Here is a 21,623-nt window from a genome sequence, read left to right on the forward strand (position 1 = left end):
TTAGCTTTTTACCAACCATATTCAATATTTGATGCATGAGATATTTAATGATACAAATGAAAAAGGTTCTTTGCACACTGGAGATACATTCACGCACTTCCGCATTGCAACGAAGAAGAAGGTAGATGCTGGGTGAGCTGAGCTCTCACAGCGCCAGGCGTCGGTATTAGCGGCGGAAAGAAGTACTACTCCGAAAAATGCGCGAAATACAAAATTGGACTTGCGAACATTTTTGGACTTAAACGCACTTTGCAGACATGTTCGTATGTACCATTGTTCGTAAGTTGAATGTTCGTAAGTAGGGGAGCGTCTGTACTTGTTTTTGGAAATCTTGCATTTGAGAAAAGGCTTTACCGCAAACTGCACACGAGAATGGCTTTTAAACTGTGTGTGTTCTTGCATGACTAATTAAGCTTCCCTTCCGTGTGAATCTTTGACCACAAACTGAACACGCAAATGGTTTTTCACCTGTGTGGGTTCTTATGTGCATTTTTAAGTTTTGCTTGTGTGTAAATCTTTGACCACAAACTGAACACGAAAATGGTTTTTCACCAGTGTGGATTCTTGTGTGTATTTTTAAGTTTCCCTTCTCTGTAAATCTTTGACCACAAACTGAACACGAAAATGTATTTTCACGTGTGTGTTCTTGCATGAATATTTAAGTTTCCCTTGTGTGTAATTTTTTTACCACAAACTGAACACGCAAATGGTTTTTCACCAGTGTGTTCTTGTGTGTATTTTTAAGTGATTCTGTAGAGAAAAGGCTTTACCGCAAACTGAACACGAAAATGGTTTTTCACCAGTGTGGGTTCTTGTGTGCCTTTTTAAGTTTTGCTTGTGTGTAAATCTTTGACCACAAACTGAACACGAAAATGGTTTTTCACCAGTGTGGGTTCGTGTGTGTATTTTTAAGCTTCTTTTCTCTGTAAATCTTTTACCGCAAACTGAACACGAAAATGGTTTTTCACCAGTGTGGGTTCTTGCATGACTATTTAAGGGTCGCTTCTCCTTAAATCTTTTACCACAAACTGAACACGAAAATGGTTTTTCACTCGAGTGTGTTCTCGTGTGCATTTTTAAGTTTTGCTTGTGTGTAAATCTTTGACCACAAACTGAACACGAAAATGGTTTTTCACCAGTTTAGGTTCTTGTGTGCCTTTTTAAGTTTTGCTTGTGTGTAAATCTTTGACCACAAACTGAACACGAAAATGGTTTTTCACCAGTGTGGGTTCTTGTGTGGATTTTTAAGCTTCCTTTCTGTGTAAATCTTTTACCACAAAATGAACACGAAAATGGTTTTTCACCAGTGTGTTCTTGTGTGTATTTTAAAGTGATGCTGTAGAGAAAAGGCTTTACCGCAAACTGAACACGAAAATGGTTTTTCACCAGTGTGTGTTCTTGCATGAATATTTAACTTTCCCTTGTGTGTAAATGTTTTACCACAAATTGTACATAAGGGTTTCTCCCCGGTGTGGCTCCTCATAAGTGTTTTCAAAGTAGACTTTTTCCCAAAGATTTTTCCACACTGAGAGCATTTCCAGAGTTTGCCGTCCTTAAGACCTTCATTGTCATAAAGCAAGTCTTCGCTTTCTGATAACGGAGCAATTAAATTGTCTGGTTGCCCTTCTGCTAAGCTGCCGTTCGGAGTCTCCGCCCCTCTGCCGGCCACGCCCAGATCATCTTCACTCTTGAAAGGCTCACCAGTTGACACGGTGACATCTTCTTCCTCCTTTTTGATTTGCTGTTGAGGGAACTCTGGCTCCTCCTCTTTAATTTGGGGTAATGTTAAGGTGTGTGCAGGCTCCGCCCCTCTGCTGGTCACGCCCAGATCCTCTTCTCTCTTCAGGAATTCACCCAGTGACCAGGTGACATCATCTTCCTCCTTGATTGGAAGTCGCTCGTCTCTCATTTGTTGTTGAGGGAACTCTGGCTGGAGCCTATCCCAGCTAACTTTGGGCCAGGGGCGGGGGGGCACCCTGAATTGTTGGCCAGCCAATCGCAGGGCACAACAAGACAGACAACCATTCACACTCACACTCATACCTAGGAGCAATTTAGAGTGTCCAATCAGCCTACCATGTCTTTAGAACAGGGGTCACCAAACTACGGCCCGTGGGCCGTATCCGGCCCGCGGGCACATTTGGACCGGCCCTCTGAACAATACCAGAGACGCTATCGGATTTTTTTCCTATTTGGCCTTGAAGACTGGGACCTTTTAATCTTGTGTTTGGTTCATTGCACCCCTGCTGAGCCCACAAATCATCCCAGTGAAGCGGGCCTTCGCATTGCTTCTTTGGTGACACGCGCGGGGAGAGTGTTTGCCTTTGGTGCATGCGGGCACTTCCACCGTTGCATGCGTGAGCAGTGTGTTAACGAGACATCTGGACGATCGCAGGTGAGGGCGGAGCCCTGGTACCATCGCTATTGCGATGCTATTCAAGCATATAAAAACTGCAACCTGAACCTGTTTGAGAACGGAATAATGGCGAAAAGGTTAGTTAAGAGAAAAAAGGATTCAGAATGCAGGGTATTTAACCTGCGGTGGACAAACGATTATTTTTTTGTTTAATGCAAAGAAAAGGCTGTTTGTCTCATCTGTCAAGAGACGGTGGCAGTATTCAAAGAATACAATCTTCGCCGGCACTATGAAACCCGTCACAAAGACAAGTACGATAGCGTGCAAGGCCAAATACGAGCAGACAAACTCTCAAAGCTAAAAGTTGGACTATTATCTCAGCAGACTACATTTCTACGCCAAGCTCAGCTGAACCAGGCATTCGTTCAGGCCAGCTTTCGGATTGCTAAACTGATAGCAATCAACGGTAAGCCTTTCACTGACGTAGAGTTTTTTAAGAAATGTATGGATGTTGTCGTGGAGGAAGTCTGTCCCGAGAAGAAAGATGCATTTAATGCCGTAAGTCTGTCGGCGAGTACAATCACCAGACGCGCTGAAGAAATCGGGACTAATGTATATGCCCAGCTGCAGCAGAAGACGAAAGAATTTGACTTTTTTTCATTAGCACTGGATGAAAGCACGGACGTGCAAGGCACAGCGCAACTGCTCATTTTTATTCGTGGAGTTAGCGCAAACTTTGAGATATGCGAGGATCTGGCAGCCCTCCAAAGTCTCCCGCTCCCTCTCCCTCCCTCTCTCCATCTCTCCCTCCCTCACCCTCTCTGCCTCAAACCTCCCTCCCTCCCTCTCTCTCTCTACATATATATATATATATATATATATATATATATATATATATATATATATATATATATATATATATATATATATATATATATATATATATATATGTTGGGTTCATTCTGGGATGTTACTATATGTTCATTTGGAATTAATAGGTCATGAAGCTATAATTTAAATTGTGCCATACTGTTTGGACCGAGTGCGCTTTCCCCCAGTCTTCCTGTCGGGGCCAGTCAATTGTTTTCATAACTATGGACTGAACAGGTCAACACGGTCCAGGCTAGACGGATGATCTACAAGGACTCTTAAACTGCTCTGTCTCGGAATCCTGCAGCTGGCGATAAATCGTATCAAACTTCCGAGAATACTCGCATTATTGTTCAAATATACTGTTGCTCTGTTTACCTTATAAAGAAATTATTATGCTTATCGGTGCAAATTCTAATGCCGTTGTTTTGATTTATGATCCGCTCGGGTCACTTTTTATGCTTATTGTGCAAATTCTTACGCAGGTGTTCCGATAAAAACAGATTGTTGTGACAGTTGTTTTTATAACCTTTATGATGTTATTCGGTTAAGCTTATACAATTGTTCAAAACAGTTGAGACAGTTGTTTTTGCTTATGCTATGTTTAAATCAGATTACCTTTGAATGTTTTGGTAATGTGCCGCTAAATGGACCGAAGAGTATGCCGCTCGTCAGAATGCCTTGTGGACTGAAACGACGTCACAAGGCACCTCCTTGCAAGTTGTAAGCAGTTATGTTGAAAGATGGAGAGAGGGAGCGGGAGGGAGCGGGAGAGAGCAAGAGAGCGAGAGAGAGAGATTAAATCGGATTTAAAGAACTGGATATAAAGCCTTAAATATTTTTCAAAGATCTAAAACAATGTTTATTTGAGCTTTTATTCTTCATAAGGGAAGAATCATTTGTTGAAAATATTTCTATATAGTTATTTTTACATTTTACAAAATACTTATTGAACTAAAACACAAAAAGAACAAAATTGGAGGGAAAAATTGCAAATATTCGTTAAAAATGGGAAAATCATGACATAATTTACATCTAGTGGTTGGTCCGGATTAAGGGAATAATGTAAATAAAAGAAAAAACAAACTTTTCCTTTTGGATTTAAGACACCTTTGAGAAATTGCTAATTTTCTGATATAATTTCTTAAAATGTGCTTCTTCGATAACTTGTGATTGACAGTGTCTTAAATATTGTGTACAGTGTCCACGAATACTGAACTTTGAATGAAACAAATTTTCTCCTGACCACGAGAGAGCAGTACGTAAATAAGAGACTGATTCCTGCGAGTTCAAACCGTTTCAATGAAGAACTACCTCTCCCGTGATGCCAATCGGCAAAACAGAACAGCATCATGACCAAGGACGATTTTTTTCTGCGCATGCCCGTTTTGCGACGCCTCCTTTTGAGACACGATCTTCAAGTGATTTATGTTTAATTTAATTTTCAATTAAATTCAAACCTGCGCAAACATTTTTTTGCTCAAACCACATGTCAGAAAATTTGAAGAATAATTATTTCCTATGTCCAACTCTCTTAAATTTATAAACTTAATGCATCGAAGGAAGTGACGCTGCCACTGCGCATGCGCAGTTTTCGCCACCAAACTTAATTTATGGGTCCCCGTCGTGTCTAGCATAAGCTACTTTATGACCTTAAATATCAGCCAAAATCATTTTCAAGACCTCGTTGAAGCTTTGTGCGCTACTTTAGCTCAGCCTGTTAGCATATATCAAAGGAACAACTCTTCAAGTCGTCGAAGAACTTTGAAGCTTTGCGCCCTCTTTAACTTAGCCTAGCTAGCAGCTATCAATGGCGTCTCCTTCAGAATTTACGTGTGGGAAAATACCAGCAAAGTTCCACGAGGAAAACTCGACATTTTGCAAAATAATGCATGCAAAAGTTGTCCTTCACAGACTAGAGGGTGGGTCCATTTTTATATCTATATATATTCCCTTCATCATTAAGGCTTAATGGTAATTGTGTTAGTGCTATATCTGTGTGCTGCAATTGGAAATTCAATACAGTAATCCCTCAGCATTTCACTACATCGCGGATTTTTTCTGGGGAAAATGTTTTTGGTTTTTTAAATTATTTTTCAAGCGGAAGCAACTCCCATGTCTTCCGCTTGCTACTAGGACTCAGCACTGAAGATTTTTTATTTTATTCTAAGTTCATAAAAATGTGAAAAGTGGCCCAGAATTTACCTTTTTATTTTGACATGTGTGGGTTTTCTCCGGGTACTCGGGCTGAGTGTGAGTGTGAATGGTTGTGTGTCTTGTTGTGCCCTGCGAATGAATCAGGGTGCCCCGCCTCTGGCCTAAAGTCAGCTGGGATAGATTCCAGCACCCATCCCCCCCCACGACGCTGATGAGGATAAAGCGTTTCAGAAAATGAGATGAGATTAAAGAATCCTTTGGGTTTAATAAAACAAAACATTTTTAAACATTGAAATGTGTAGGTGTGCTCTTAATTGTACTTTAATTTTGAAGGTGAACTCTTTTTTTCCTCAAACTGTTGATTACAATGCGGGTCACCCGCGAGTGCTATACTTATTCCTTGTTAATTAAACATTTGCTGTGGCAGCCAGCATATTTAAGGAATACCTTGACATACGAGTGTCCCAATTTACGGAAAATTTAAGAAACGAGCAAAATTCCGAGCCATTTTTTTCCTTGAGAAATGAGACAAATTGCAGATACGAGCTTATTGAGATGAGTCCGGGTGGTCAAATATGTGTGGGTGTGTATAGTCATTTGAGTTGATTTCAGTTAAATTTCAAGTTAATGTCATGTTACGAGCCTAACCACCGCCAATATAAGTATAAGACTTTACATTCCAAGTCTAACCTAAATGACTTCTCGTTAGATAGACAGATTATGAAACATATCATTTATTTTCGTGTCTTTGCAGGTTTCAGAGAATATCTTGGTCCTGATGGGAAAGAGTCTGTTGGCCTTAAAAAGGAACTTGAGCTCCCCCAAATAAAAGGGGAGGGGCCAGAGTTCTCTCAACAACAAATGAGAGACGAGCGACTTCCAATCAAGAAGGAGGAAGATGATGTCACCTGGTCATTTGGTGAATTCCTGAAGAGGGAAAAGGATCTGGGTGTGACCAGCAGAGGGGCGGAGCCTGCACACACCTTACCATTACCCCAAATTAAAGAGGAGGAGCCAGAGTTCCCTCAACAACAAATGAGAGATGAGCGACTTCCAATCAAGAAGGAGGAAAATGATGTCACCTGGTCACTTGGTGAAAACCTGAAGAGGGAAGAGGATCTGGGCGTGACCAGCAGAGGGGCGGAGCCTGCATACACCTTAACGTTACCCCAAATTAAAGAGGAGGAGCCAGAGTTCCCTCAACAGCAAATCAAAAAGGAGGAAGAAGATGTCACCGTGTCAACTGGTGAGTCTTTCAAGAGTGAAGATGATCTGGGGGTGGCCGGCAGAGGGGCGGAGACTCCGAACGGCAGCTCAGCAGAAGGGCAAGCAGACAATTTAATTGCTCCGTTATCAGATACCGAAGACTTGCTTTATGACAATGAAGGTCTTAAGGACGGCAAACTCTGGAAATGCTCTCAGTGTGGAAAGACCTTTGGGAAAAAGTCTACCTTTAAAGCACATATGAGGAGCCACACTGGTGAAAAACAATTTTCGTGTTCAGTTTGTGGTAAACGATTTAAAGAGAAGAAAATTTTAAAAAGGCACACAAGAACCCACACTGGTGAAAAACCATTTTCGTGTTCAGTTTGCGGTAAAGCCTTTTCTCAAAATGAATCCTTAAAAATCCACATAAGAACCCACACTGGTGAAAAACCATTTTCGTGTTCAGTTTGTGGTAAACGATTTAAAGAGAAGAAAATTTTAAAAAGGCACACAAGAACCCACACTGGTGAAAAACCATTTTCGTGTTCAGTTTGCGGTAAAGCCTTTTCTCAAAATGATTCCTTAAAAATCCACATAAGAACCCACACTGGTGAAAAACCATTTTCGTGTTCAGTTTGTGGTCAAAGATTCACACAGAGGGGACACTTAAATAGTCATGCAAGAATACACACAGGTGAAAATACATTTTCGTGTTCAGTTTGTGGTCAAAGATTCACACAGAAGGGACACTTAAATAGTCATGCAAGAACACACACTGGTGAAAAACCATTTTCGTGTTCAGTTTGTGGTCAAAGATTCACACAGAAGGGACACTTAAATAGTCATGCAAGAATACACACAGGTGAAAATACATTTTCGTGTTCAGTTTGTGGTCAAAGATTCACACAGAAGGGACACTTAAATAGTCATGCAAGAACACACACTGGTGAAAAACCATTTTCGTGTTCAGTTTGTGGTAAAAGATTTACAGAGAAGGGAACCTTAAAAAAGCACACAAGAACCCACACTGTTGAAAAACCATTTTCGTGTTCAGTTTGCGGTAAAGCCTTTTCTCAAAATGATTCCTTAAAAATCCACATAAGAACCCACACTGGTGAAAAACCATTTTCGTGTTCAGTTTGTGGTCAAAGATTCACACGGAAGGGAGACTTAAATAGTCATGCAAGAACACACACAGGTGACAAACCATTTTCGTGTTCAGTTTGCTGTAAAGCCTTTTCTCAACAGGCACGCTTAAATAATCATGCAAGAATACACACAGGTGAAAATACATTTTCGTGTTCAGTTTGTGGTAAACGATTTACAGAGAAGGGAACCTTAAAAATGCACACAAGAATCCACACTGGTGAAAAACCATTTTCGTGTTCAGTTTGTAGTCAAAGATTCACACAGAAGGAACACTTAAATAGTCACGCAAGAACCCACACTGGTGAAAAACCATTTTCGTGTTCAGTTTGTGGTAAAAGATTTACAGAAAAGGGAACCTTAAAAAAGCACACAAGAACCCACACCGTTGTAAAACCATTTTTGTGTTCAGTTTGTGGTCAAACATTTTCCCAAAGGAAAGGCTTAAAAAAACACTTATTAACCCACACTGGAGAACAATGTTTTCCTGCTCAGTCTGTGGCCACAGATTCGCTACAACAGCCCAATTAAAAAGCTACACCATTCAAAAACCTTTTCCAGGTGCAGTTAATGTTCCAACATTTTCACAGAAGGGAACCTGAAGAGAAGACTTAACAACCCGTAGTGGCGAAAAGCCCTTTCTTTGCTCAATTTGTGGTTCAACACATTGGTTAAAAATACTTAATAATACATAATACTAAGTTTGTTGCCAAGGATTTATTTCATTTAATCTTCAGAATTTTCTATTAGCTTTGTAAACTACATTCTTTTCCTTTTTTGAACTATAAGAACCGACTTTGGGTTTATTTTTGAGTAGTTCTTTTCGCTTTTCATATTTATCCAAACTGATTTGATTTGTATGTAAATAGACCTGGCAGTCGGTATATGAAGTCAAATGTGAATTGTTTTTTTAATTTCATTTTAATGTTGAACAAACAGATAATACTCAATATTCTTATGTATAATCATTAGTATGAAAAAAATATTGATGGCTTGAAACTTATCGTTGTTATTGTACATTGCTTTCACCTGTGGTTGCCTCCCCTCTGTGTCACCCACCTGTTTTCCATGTCTCGTGGCTTACTGCTTCCTGTGGCTTTTTGTTCATTTTAATTTTTTGGGGTGTAATTTTTGATTTTTGGCTTAGGGTTTTCAGTTTGCTTTTTGTGTTTTGAATTAAAACTCTATGTATACCGTAATTATTTTATTGACTCACTACGAGTGATGGGTTTGTGAGCATCACTTATCGTTTCCATACAGTGACCCACTGCTTCGCAAAATACTAACACCTGGTGGACGTTAAAATCACTGCAGGAAACTATACAAAAAGCCCAAGGGTGCATTGATGTGTTTGTATATATATATATATATATATATATATATATATATATATATATATATATATATATATATATCTCAGTGGTGGGCCGTCAGGGCCTTAAAGGCCTTCTCTGCTGGCCTAAGAAATATCTGAATCATATTATATTTTGTCCATCAATACGTACTTATTATTCCAAATGGTCTGTTAGCTTCCTTACATTGCTTTTGCCCCTGGTTGCACTGCTTCCAGATGTGTGTTTTCGTATTGAAGCATTTAACCAATCACATTTCAGCCATTATTTGTTGCCAGATCAGATCTGCCTCAAAGCCTTCACAATCAGTTCTGCGGGCTCTGCTGCATTAAACTAGACTGTTGCTTTTAACCAATCAGATTTCGAGTTGGCAACCCCACAATGCTTCTTCATACGCATTGGCATTTTGTTGGCTGGGATACGTCATTGCTTTCACCAACTATGATTGGCTAGTAGGCAGGCCACAGCCATAGTGAGGCAGCCAGAGATCGCAAACTCCACCCACAATGGCCGACAGAGGCAAAAACAAATGGATTCTGTTGCAGATTTGCTCAAAAAGCTATTTTCCAGAAAAAAATGGACATCATTAAGAAAGGGCGGTCAACTCCGAAGCTAGCAAGCCTGTTACAGCCGGGAAAATGGTGTTTGCGCCACTTTTAGTGCTCTAACTTATCTGTACAAGCAAATATATTGTTGTGTTGATTTAAAGCCCTTTTCAAAACGGACTATGCCGGAAATATGACAGGACAGGCTCGACTTTCATCATTAGCTTCGATGGCGATAGGAAAGAAGGAAGAAAGAAAGGAGGATGGATATTGTGTACAGATAAAAAGAATTTTTGGTGAGTATAATATGGCTATATTCCTAAATAATATTTCAATTGTGGGCCCGGTTCTGATATCTGAAAAGCTCCAGTGTTTGTATTTAATCACTAAATGCTGCTAGGATGTGGATTTTACCCCAGTTTAATTTTTGCCGTTTCGCGTATTGACGTCCATCGCTGTCTTTTCCCGAGGAAATCACCCCCCTGGCCTGGTTGTAATGTCTCAAAAGCTCGAGTATTTATATTCAAGCAATAAATGCTGCTCGGAAGTGGATTTTACCTAATTTTAGTGCATTTTTTGTCATTTCACGTATGGACGTAATGACGTTCATCGCTGTCTTTTTACCGGTGTGTGTGTGTGTGTGTGTGTGTCTATATGTATGTATATGTGTGTATGTATCAGTGGCGGGCCGTCAGGGCCTTCAAGGCCTTCTCTGCTGGCCTAAGAAATATCTGAATCATATATTTTGTCCATCAATACTTATTATTCCAAATGGTCTGTTAGCTTCCTTTCATTGCTTTTCCCCCTGGTTAAACTGCTTCCAGATGTGTGTTTTCATATTGAAGCATTTAACCAATTACATTTCAGCCATTATTTGTTGCCAGATCAGATCTGCCTCAAAGACTTCACAATCAGTTCTTGCGGGCTCTGCTGCATTAAACTAGACTGTTGCTTTTAACCAATCAGATTTCGAGTTGGCAACCCCACAATTATTTTTTATAGGCGTTAGCATTTTGCTGGCTGGGACATGTCATTGCTTTCACAAACTATGATTGGCTCGTAGGCGGGCCAAAGCAGCCAGAGATCGCAAACTCCACCCACATGGCCGACAGTGGCAAAAACAAATGAATTCTGTTGCAGATTTCTCTCACAAAGCTATTTTCCAGACGGACTTTTCCAGAAAAAAAAATGGACACCATTAAGAAAGGGCGGTCAACTCCGAAGCTAGCAAGCCTGTTACAGCCAGGAATATGGTGTGTGCGGCACTTTCAGTGTGCTAACTTAGCTCCATAAGCAAATAGTATATTGTTGTTTTGATTTAAAGCCATTTTCAAAACGGACTATGCCAGAAATATGACAGGACAGGCTCGACTTTCATCATTAGCTTCGATGGCGATAGGAAAGAAGGAAGAAAGAAAGGAGGATGGATATTGTGTAAAAAGGATTTTTGGTGAGTAAAATATGGCCATATTCCTAAATAATATTTCAATTGTGGGCCAAGTTCTGATATCTGAAAAGCTCCAGTGTTTGTTTTTAAGCTCCAGTGTTTGTATTTCATCACAAAATGCTGCTAGGAAGTGGATTTTACCCCAGTTTAATTTTTGGCGTTTCACCATTGACGTCCATCGCTGTCTTTTCCCGGGAAAAATCACCCCCCCTGGCCTGGTTGTAATGTCTCAAAAGCTCCAGTATGTGTATTCAATCAATAAATGATGCTAGGGAGTGGATTTTACCTAATTTTAGTATTTTAGTGCATTTTTTGTCATTTCACGTATATGGACGTACCGGCGTTCATCGCTGTCTTTTTACCGGGGAAATGATATTCCGGGCCCGGTTCTGATGTCTAAAAAGCTCCAGTATTTGTATTTAATCAATAAATGCTGTTTTCGGCTGGATTTTACCCCATTTTCAGGCAATGTTTGCCCGTACACCATTGACGTTCATCGCTGTCTTTTCCCGGGAAAATCACCCCCTGGCCTGGTTTTAATGTCTGAAAAGCTCCAGTATTTGTATTTAATCATGAAATGCTGCTAGGAAGTGGATTTTACCCCATTTTTGTGCATTAATTTATTGATTATTTTTTATGTGTTGCAGCTGTAGCTGCAGTAGAGGTTTTATAGCCATAAAATAGTTTTTGAGGGTTGGATTGATACGTTCAAGGCGCTACCAGAAAATGCACCGCCCGCCACTGGTATGCATATGTATGTATGTGTATGTATGTGTATTGGATTGGATAACTTTATTCATCCTGTATTCGGGAAATTTCATTGTGACAGTAGCAAGAAAAGGCATAGTTATAAGTTAGACAGTACAGTCGCAAAGGCCACACAACAACAAAGCAAAAGTACAAAGCAAATCAAAGTAAATGGAAACTGGAAAATGGATACAAAAACTGGAACCACACACAGGAAGTCTTCCACAAGATGGGGAACTTCTGCAGACTGTGACCGAGGTAGAGAATATGATGATTCCCTTCCCAGATTCATAGATGAGACAGCTGCTGCGTCAATCAACCCCAGACCAAAAGAAGAGGTAAGGAAAGCACAACAATCTGACCTGTTCATACACTCCTATGTTGAACTATAAACTGTCAGGTTGTAAGCCATCAGCTAAGGAATTGAAGTCGCTCAGCCCAAAGAAAAAAAATTTGCTCAGGCAGTGGGACAAACTGATAAGACAGTGACGGTGTTCTGTACAGAACCACCACAACCCGTAAACAGTTAGTCCCAACAGAACTATATCGAGGTACAGTAATGAAAGAGTTGCATAATAACATGGGGTAGCAGGGTGTTGACCGCACAGTATCCCTTGTGCGTGATTGTTTCTTCTGGCCGTATGTGCAGTCTGATATTGAACATTATGTAACTAAAACCTGCCCTTGTCTAAAACTTAAAAAAACATGCCACGAACAGAGAGCGCCATTGACAAATATTGTGAAACCACAGCCCTTTGAGCTGGTCTGTATTGACTTTCTTCATCTTGATCGATGCAAAGGCGGATATGAATATATCCTCGTCAAAGTCGATCCCTTCACACCAGGGGTGTCAAACCGATCCTCAAAGGGCCGCAGTCAATGTTCCCTCTAATTTTTCGTTGGTCTGAGCAGAAAGTCAACCTCCCTGAGCGCACTGAGTATCAGTGTGAGCGACATCATCGGTACTCGGATGATTTGCCTAAAGACGTTTCGCCGACGGACGTTTGACAGACGGGCAGGTTGCCGAATGGACGTTCCGCCGAACGTTCAATCGGCCGAACGGAGGTTTCGCCGAAACAGGATTTGTGCGCTCGCCCCGCCCCCGGATCGTGTGTGTACAAGTTTTTCAACCTCGGCCCGCGGGCCATATACGGCCCGTTAGGATTTTTAATCCGGCCCGCCGCCTGTGTTGTCCAAATTATAGTAAAAATCAATGTTAGTCTACCATCAATGGCAGCCCGGGAATAAGCACTCTTGGGTGGGCATGGCAGTCCGGGAATAAGCACTCTTGGGCGGGCAGATGTAGCAGAACCGAGCCGTAAAATGACAGCAATCGGGTCAAATCCATCCTAAAACAGCATTTAATGATTAAATACAAATACTGGAGCTCTTTGGACATTAGAACCGAGCCCAGGGAAGTGAATTCCTCTGTAAAATGTCGTGATGATATCACGATGGAGGCAAAAAAACGTCTATTTACGTCCATTCGCCAAACGGCTCAAAATGCTCTCAAATTCGGTCAAATCCAGCTGAAAACAGCGTTTAATGATTAAATACAAATACTAGTATTTGTATTTAATCATTAAACTAACAAATACTAGTATTTGTAATTAATCATTAAACGCTGTTTGAACGAACGTTCATTCGGCGACCTGTCCGTCTGTCAAATGTCCGTCGGCGAAACGTCTTTAGGCGAATCATCCGGTCACGACATCATCATTGCTCGCTATGGGCACACCAGTATCACACCTGCCACAAGCAGGTGCATGTCAATGTTCCCTCTAATTTTTCATGTAAAACATGCTGTAAAACACGAAAAACCTAAGTGGACAGAGCCACTGCCACTGGCTGCCGCTTAAACGGCGCCATCATGGGGAAAGGGGTAAAAAATAAAAAAAAATACAAAATAAAAATAAAAAAAATAAAATCCGATTTTTTTTTTTTCCTGCGCGCCATATGATTGGTGCTGCGCAGAGAAGACGAGAGTAGTGCGCAATTGCGCACGCGCGCAGCTTAGAGGGAACATTGCTTATCAGTGTGACATGCTAAAGTGTTTATTTTATTAACGACCGCATGTTGGGGATGTGCAACTAGTTTGGATTGGATGTATATCGATATTCGATTATTGATGCCTTGATGCCCATACCACTAGTTTGGATTGGATTTATATCGGTATTCGATTATTGAGGCCTTGACGGGAGATATTCTTCATCTCATTAAAGTTGGATTGAGGAAGCAACAACGAAACACTATTGTGATTATTTCTCCCCGTGTTTCAAGCAAAAATGCAGGGTGCAACATACACAGTAATTAAGACACAGTCAATCACAAGTTTTCGAAGAGCGTTTTAAAGAAATTATATCAGAAAAATAGCAATTTCTCAAAGGTGTCTTAAACCCAAAAGGATTTTTTTTTCTTTTTTTTTTATTATTCCCTTAACCTATAGATGTAAATTATATTTCTTGATTTTCCAATTTTTAAAGAATATTTGCAATTTTTCCCTCCAATTTGTTTTCTTTCTTTTGACATTTTCCCTTACTAAGAAAACATATACATATATATATATATACATATACATACATATACAAACACATACATACACATACACACACATACACACACACATACACATACATACACACACATACACACACATACACATACATACACATACATACACATACATACACATACATACCAAGATGGTATGTATGTGGATTCCAAGATGGCGCCGTTCACGCGGGAGCCAGTGGAAGTAGCTCTGTACACTCTTGTTTTTCGTTATTTACAGCCCTCCTATCTTTTTTTAATTACATTTTAATATTTCTTAATACATTCCTTTTTACTTTACTTTGTACTTTAATGTTTTTACAACTTTTCTTGTTCTGTTAGCCTGGCTTTTTTCGGCTACTTCTTTTTTTGGAACCATTCAGCCATGCCTACGCTGTCACACACATGGGACTAGCTGTTACAATACGCAGCGGAAGAAGCAACACCTCGATGCCGCCGGCGATTCAGAGCTGGACAAAAGTGCCGGGAGAAGAGGCAACGCTTCTGACCAACTGTTCCATCGTGGGATAAGATGGAAGAGCTGTCGGCGCTTACTAGCAACAGAGTCGAGGGGCCCTACTCTGCTACTGTTGTCTTCAGCTCCAGACTACTGAGGAACTGTGCGGATAAGCTTGGAAGAGTGAATCTGCATATTCTCTACCTCGGTCACAGTCTGCAGAAGTTCCCCATCTTGTGGAAGACTTCCTGTGTGTGGTTCCAGTTTTTGTTTCCATTTTCCAGTTTCCATTTACTTTGATTTGCTTTGTTGTGTGGTCTTTGCGACTGTACTGTCTAACTTATAACTATGCCTTTTCTTGCTACTGTCACAATGAAATTTCCCGAATACAGGATGAATAAAGTTATAAAGTTATCCAATCCAATACACATACATACATATACATACATACCAGTGGCGGGCGGTGCATTTTCTGGTAGCGCCTTCAACGTATCAATCCAACCCTCAAAAACTATTTTATGGCTATTAAACTGGAGCTTTTGAGACATTACAACCAGGCCAGGGGGGTGATTTTTTTCCAGGAAAAGACACTGATGGACGTCAATGGTGAAACGGCAAAAATTAAACTGGGGTAAAATCCACTTCCTAGCAGCATTTTGTGATTAAATACAAACACTGGAACTTAAATACAAACACTGGAGCTTTTCAGATATCAGAACTTGGCCCACAATTGAAATATTATTTAGGAATATAACCATATTTGTCATTTTACTCACCAAAAATCCTTTTTACACAATATCCATCCTCCTTTCTTTCTTCCTTCTTTCCTATCGACATCGAAGCGAATGATGAAAGTCGAGCCTGTCCTGTCATATTTCCGGCATAGTCCGTTTTGAAAATGGCATTAAATCAACACAACAATATACTATTTGCTTGTGGAGCTAAGTTAGCGCGCTGAAAGTGCCCCACTCACCATTTTCCCGGCTGTAACAGGCTTGCTAGCTTCGGAGTTGACCGCCCTTTCTTAATGATGTCCATTTTTTTCCTGAAAAAGTCCGTCTAGAAAATAGCTTTGTGAGTAAACAGAATCTATTTGTTTTTGCTTATGTCGGCCATAGTGGGTGGAGTTTGCGATCTCGGCTGCCTCGGTACTGCTTTGGCCCGCCTACTAGCCAATCATAGTTTGTGAAAGCAATGACATGTCCCAGCCAGCAAAATGCTAACGCCTATGAAAAATCATTGTGGGGTTGCCAACTCGAAATCTGATTGGTTAAAAGCAACAGTCTAGTTTAATGCAGCAGAGCCCGCAAGAACTGATTGTGCAGGCTTTGAGGCAGATCTGATCTGGCAACAAATATAGGCTGAAATGTGATTGGTTAAATGCTTCAATATGAAAACACACATCTGGAAGCAGTGCAACCAGGGGAAAAAGCAATGATAGAAAGCTAACAGACCATTTGGAATAATAAGTACGTATTGATGGACAAAATATAATATGATTCAGATATTTCTTAGGCCAGCAGAGAAGGCCTTGAAGGCCCTGACGGCCTGCCACTGCAATCAATACAACCAAGATAATAACGAAATCATTTAATTTATAAATGTCATTCGGGTATAAACTCTGTTAAAATATATAGCGACACAAGTCAAAGTTTTTGCCAGGTTTAACAGTATTAAAATGTAAATATACAAATGATACGAGTATCGGGATTAATGAATATGCCACTTAGTTCTACGTATTATCCTATTAATATTAAAACATTTTTTTCATATTTATAAGAAAAATATGTGAAGCCAAACAATATATATTAATAGGGTTTGATACTCATGGACATACATCATAGATCAATTAACAAATAGAAAGTTTGAATAAACCTTATGAATGATAATAACACACTTTTTATTTCCGTTAAAAAAGAACACAACATATCGACAAAAAGCAGTGATTCCGACACAATGTGTCTCCCATTATTGATTTTCCCCAACAAATTTTCAAATATAAATTGAATATTATACATACGTGAAACATCTTATTTTGAACGGAAGGTTGCCATTACGGGAAACTGTCTTTCCCATCATGCACCCCTGACCGGAAATGCGAGGGCAAAAAAATAATAAAGATGGCCGAATAGGGAGCGCTTAGTCTGCGAATATTTGTCTTTTTGCCCGTCTAATTTGTCTTTTAATTTCAGTCACTTAACTGAACTGAAGTCTTGACAACGTTTCTAGCATTATTCACTTTACGGATTCAACATCAGTCATCCAATGAATAACTGCTTTTTAGTTTAGTATGTGTAAATAAATCATCAGGCCATGTTCATCCTACGAAATTGTCTTTTCATTCCCAAACTTCAATACGTGATGAGAAGCTCCCCGACAAATCGTAACATGAATTGTCTACAGAGTTTCGACCATGTCTTAAAAGATTGTTTATCCTCGTTGTTGAATGTTGACTTTTCACAGTCCGCATGGAATCAGTCGAAACTCCCAATTCGTCACGGTGGCATTGGTATCCGTTCCCTTGTTGACTTGTCCCTCCCCTCTTTTCTGTCATCATTCTATTCTACAGTTGAGTTAGTGCAACCTGTTTTGTCTTCATCTCAAATTGATCCTCATAAATCAATTGACATTGATGGCGCACTAAATGCCTGGAATGAATGTCATTCATCAACTCCAACACATCTCGGAGTACAGAAAGAGTGGGATGAAATCAATTGCCTGAGGATGAAAGGCAATTTGATCGATTCCTCGAATCAGTGGGACCGCAGTCGAATATTATCAGCGTCGACGTTTCCCTCCGGAGCTTGGTTGAATGCTTTGCCAAGTGCGACTTTGAGCAATAAGCTCTCCCCCGATGAGCTTCGCATCTCGATTGCTCATCGTCTTGGTGTCAAAGTTTGTGACCCGATTCTGTGCAAATGTGGTCATTCAATAGATAGCCGAGCTCTCCACCCCTTATCCTGCCGTATCCAAGCTGGTCGTTTCCCTCGTCACTCCAACATCAACGACATCGTTAAACGCGCACTATGTCAAAGTGGAGTTCCTTCAATTCTCGAACCAAGTGGTCTAGTGCGTGCAGACGAGCATAGGCCTGACGGCTTGTCAATCTTTCCATGGAAGATGGGAAAGTGTTTGACATGGGATGTGACAGTTGTTGACACCTTTTCTCAATCCTCAATTGCTTCATCTGCAATAAAAGCCTGCTCAGCTGCGAACAAGGCAGAGTCAATGAAGTCTGTCAAATATGCACCGCTTGTTGACAGATACTTGTTCCAGCCCATAGCCTACGAAACTTCAGGTGTATGTGGGGACTCCACTTTGAAGTTTCTGCTAGAGGTAGGTTCCCGGCTCGTGGCTGTTTCAAATGAGCCACGCGAGTGTCAATGGCTGTTACAGCGCATCTCTCTAGCAGTGTGCCGCGGCAACGCATACAGTGTCCTCGACTGTGTGAAGAAGGTGTGAAGTTATGTGATATGTGTCATGTTTCATTATTTTTTTTTAAATTTTTATTATTATTTTATTTTATTTATGTTTTATTTGTTTTAGTGCATATTAAACAGCTTATAAAAATTTTGAAAAAAACCTTTATGGCTCAAAATGATAACTAGAAAAAAAATAAAAATATCAACATGATTCAAAAATGACGAGGGATTCTCGTCATTTTTGCCAATTAATAGATAACATACACACACACACACACACACACATTTGTTTCTTTTAAGTCTTATGAATAATTCCTTGGCAACAAACTTAGTACTATGTATTATTAAGTATTTTTAACCAATGTGTTGAACCACAAATTGAGCAAAGAAAGGGCTTTTTGCCACTGCGGGTTGTTAAGTCTTCTTTTCAGGTTCCCTTATGTGAAAATGTTGGAACATTAACTGCACCTGGAAAAGGTTTTTGAATTGTGTAGCTTTTTAATTGGGCTGTTGTAGCGAATCTGTGGCCGGAGACTGAGCAGGAAAACATTGTTCTCCAGCGTGGGTTAATAAGTGTTTTTTAAGCTTCTCCTTTGGGAAAATGTTCGACCACAAACTGAACATGAAAATGGTTTTACAACGGTGTGGGTTCTTATGTGTATTTTTAAGCTTCCTTTCTCTGTAAATCTTTAACCACAAACTGAGCAAGCAAATGGTTTTTCACCAGTGTGGGTTCTTATGTTGATTTTTGAGTTTTCATTTTTAGAAAAGGCTTTACTCCAAACTGAACACGAAAATGGTTTTTCACCAGTGTGGGTTCTTATGTGGGCTTTTAACGTTGCCCTTTCTGTAAATGTTTTACCACTTACTGAACACGAAAATGGTTTTTCACCAGTGTGTGTTCTTGCATGACTAATTAAGGTTCCCTTCTCTGTAAATATTTTACCACAAACTGAGCATGAAAATGGTTTTTCACCAGTGTGGATTCTTGTGTGCCTTTTTAAGCTTCCCTTCTATGTGAATCTTTTACCACAAACTGAACACGAAAATGGTTTTTCACCAGTGTGTTCTTGCATGACTATTTAAATGTCCCTTCTGTGTGAATGTTTGACCACAAACTGAACACGAAAATGGTTTTTCACCAGTGTGGGTTCTTATGTGGGCTTTTAACGTTGCCCTTTCTGTAAATGTTTTACCACAAACTGAACACGAAAATGGTTTTTCACCAGTGTGTGTTCTTGCATGACTAATTAAGGTTCCCTTCTCTGTAAATATTTTACCACAAACTGAGCATGAAAACGGTTTTTCACCAGTGTGGATTCTTGTGTGCCTTTCTAAGCTTCCCTTCTTTGTGAATCTTTTACCACAAACTGAACACGAAAATGGTTTTTCACCAGTGTGTGTTCTTGCATGACTAATTAAGGTTCCCTTCACTGTAAATCTTTGACCACAAACTGAGCATGGAAATGGTTTGTCACCTGTGTGTGTTCTTGCATGACTATTTAAGTCTCTTTTCTGTGTGAATCTTTGACCACAAACTGAACACGAAAATGGTTTTTCACCCGTGTGTGTTCTTGTGTGCCTTTTTAAGTGTTGCTGTTGAGAAAAGGCTTTACCGCAAACTGAACACGAAAATGGTTTTTCACCAGTGTGGGTTCTTGTGTGGGTTTTTAAGTGTCCCTTGTCTGTGAATCCTTGACCACAAACTGAACACGAAAATGGTTTTTCACCAGTGTGGATTCTTGTGTGCCTTTTTAAGGTTCCATTCTCTGTAAATCTTTTACCACAAACTGAACACGAAAATGTATTTTCACCTGTGTGTATTCTTGCATGATTATTTAAGTGTTGCTGTTGAGAAAAGGCTTTACAGCAAACTGAACACGAAAATGGTTTGTCACCTGTGTGTGTTCTTGCATGACTATTTAAGTCTCTCTTCTGTGTGAATCTTTGACCACAAACTGAACATGAAAATGGTTTTTCACCTGTGTGGGTTCTTGTGTGTATTTTTAAGTATCTCTTGTGTGTAAATGTTTTACCACAAACTGAACACGAAAATGGTTTTTCACCAGTGTGTGCTCTTGCATGACTAATTAAGCTTCCCTTCCGTGTGAATCTTTGACCACAATCTGAACACGAAAATGGTTTTTCACCAGTGTGGGTTTTTGCATGAATATTTAAGTTTCCCGTGTGTGTAAATGTTTTACCACAAACTGTACATGATAAGGGTTTCTCCCCAGTGTGGATTCTTGAGTGTATTTTTAAGTTTCCCTTCTCTGTAAATCTTTGACCACAAACTGAACACGAAAATGGTTTGTCACCTGTGTGTGTTCTTGCATGAATATTTAAGTTTCCCTTGTTTGTAAATGTTTTACCATAAACTGTACATGATATGGGTTTCTCCCCAGTGTGGCTCCTCATATGTGTTTTCAAAGTAGACTTTTTCCCAAAGGTTTTTACACATTGAGAGCATTTCCAGAGTTTGCCGTCCTTAAGACCTTCATTGTCATAAAGCAAGTCTTCGCTTTCTGATAACGGAGCAATTAAATTGTCTGCTTGCCCTTCTGCTGAGCTGCCGTTCGGAGTCTCCGCCCCTCTGCCGGCCACGCCCAGATCATCTTCACTCTTGAAAGGCTCACCAGTTGACACAGTGACATCTTCTTCCTCCTTTTTGATTTGCTGTTGAGGGAACTCTGGCTCCTCCTCTTTAATTTGGGGTAACTTTAAGGTGTGTGCAGGCTCCGCCCCTCTGCTGGTCACGCCCAGATCCTCTTCCCTCTTCAGGTTTTCACCAAGTGACCAGGTGACATCATCTTCCTCCTTCTTGATTGGAAGTCGCTCGTCTCTCATTTGTTGTTGAGGGAACTCTGGCTCCTCTTTAAATTGGGGTAATGTTAAGGTGTGTGCAGGCTCCGCCCCTCTGCTGGTCACGCCCAGATCCACTTCACTCTTGAAAGGCTCACCAGTTGACACGGTGACATCTTCTTCCTCCTTTTTGATTTGCTGTTGAGGGAACTCTGGCTCCTCTTCTTTAATTTGGGGTAATGTTAAGGTGTGTGCAGGCTCTGCCCCTCTGCTGGTCACGCCCAGATCCTCTTCCCTCTTCAGGATTTCACCAAATGACCAGCTGACATCATCTTCCTCCTTCTTGATTGGAAGTCGATTGACTCTCATTTGTTGTTGAGAGAACTCTGGCTCCTCCCCTTTGATTTGGGGGAGCTCAAGTTCCTTTTTAAGGCCAACAGACTCTTTCCCATCAGGACCAAGATATTCTCTGAAACCTGCAAAGACACGAAAATAAATGATATGTTTCATAATGTTAGATTTATTTTGGAATGTTTCTATATGTGTTGTAAGCATTTTTAATAAGT

At 40.3% G+C, this 21,623-nt stretch overlaps 3 protein-coding genes and 1 pseudogene across 4 annotated transcripts in view; 2 read left to right on the forward strand and 2 right to left on the reverse strand.

Annotated features, from left to right (window-relative positions):
• Positions 1-2,440, reverse strand: part of LOC144065574 (uncharacterized) — a 3,296-nt pseudogene extending 856 nt beyond the window's left edge.
• LOC144065528 (uncharacterized) overlaps positions 1-21,623 on the forward strand; it is a 149,661-nt gene that overhangs the window by 60,323 nt on the left and 67,715 nt on the right.
• Positions 4,833-8,934, forward strand: LOC144065525 (uncharacterized). The gene is made up of 2 exons (XM_077588456.1): positions 4,833-5,148; positions 6,138-8,934. Exons 1-2 carry the CDS (start codon positions 5,037-5,039, stop codon positions 8,264-8,266), a joined length of 2,241 nt encoding a protein of 746 aa, XP_077444582.1. The 5' UTR covers positions 4,833-5,036; the 3' UTR covers positions 8,267-8,934.
• The window catches only part of LOC144065517 (uncharacterized), a 145,037-nt gene continuing 140,123 nt past the window's right edge, over positions 16,710-21,623 (reverse strand). For all 3 annotated transcript variants that reach the window (XM_077588438.1, XM_077588439.1, XM_077588440.1), the window contains exon 2: positions 16,710-21,533. In XM_077588438.1, the coding sequence (XP_077444564.1) occupies positions 19,312-21,533 (2,222 nt within the window). In that variant the 3' untranslated portion in view covers positions 16,710-19,311. The remainder of the gene's footprint in view (positions 21,534-21,623) is intronic.

Source organism: Stigmatopora argus, chromosome 20 (genome assembly GCF_051989625.1).
Source record: "Stigmatopora argus isolate UIUO_Sarg chromosome 20, RoL_Sarg_1.0, whole genome shotgun sequence".
NCBI classification, from domain to species: domain Eukaryota; kingdom Metazoa; phylum Chordata; class Actinopteri; order Syngnathiformes; family Syngnathidae; genus Stigmatopora; species Stigmatopora argus.

What these genes read in the sequence shown, in the direction of transcription:
- LOC144065525 (XM_077588456.1), top strand. Translation starts at nt 5,037, where the DNA reads ATGGCGTCTCCTTCAGAATTTACGTGTGGGAAAATACCAGCAAAGTTC. An exon ending in TGTCCTTCACAGACTAGAGG is followed by an intron (nt 5,149 to 6,137) that starts GTGGGTCCATTT and finishes GTGTCTTTGCAG; the next exon opens with GTTTCAGAGAATATCTTGGT.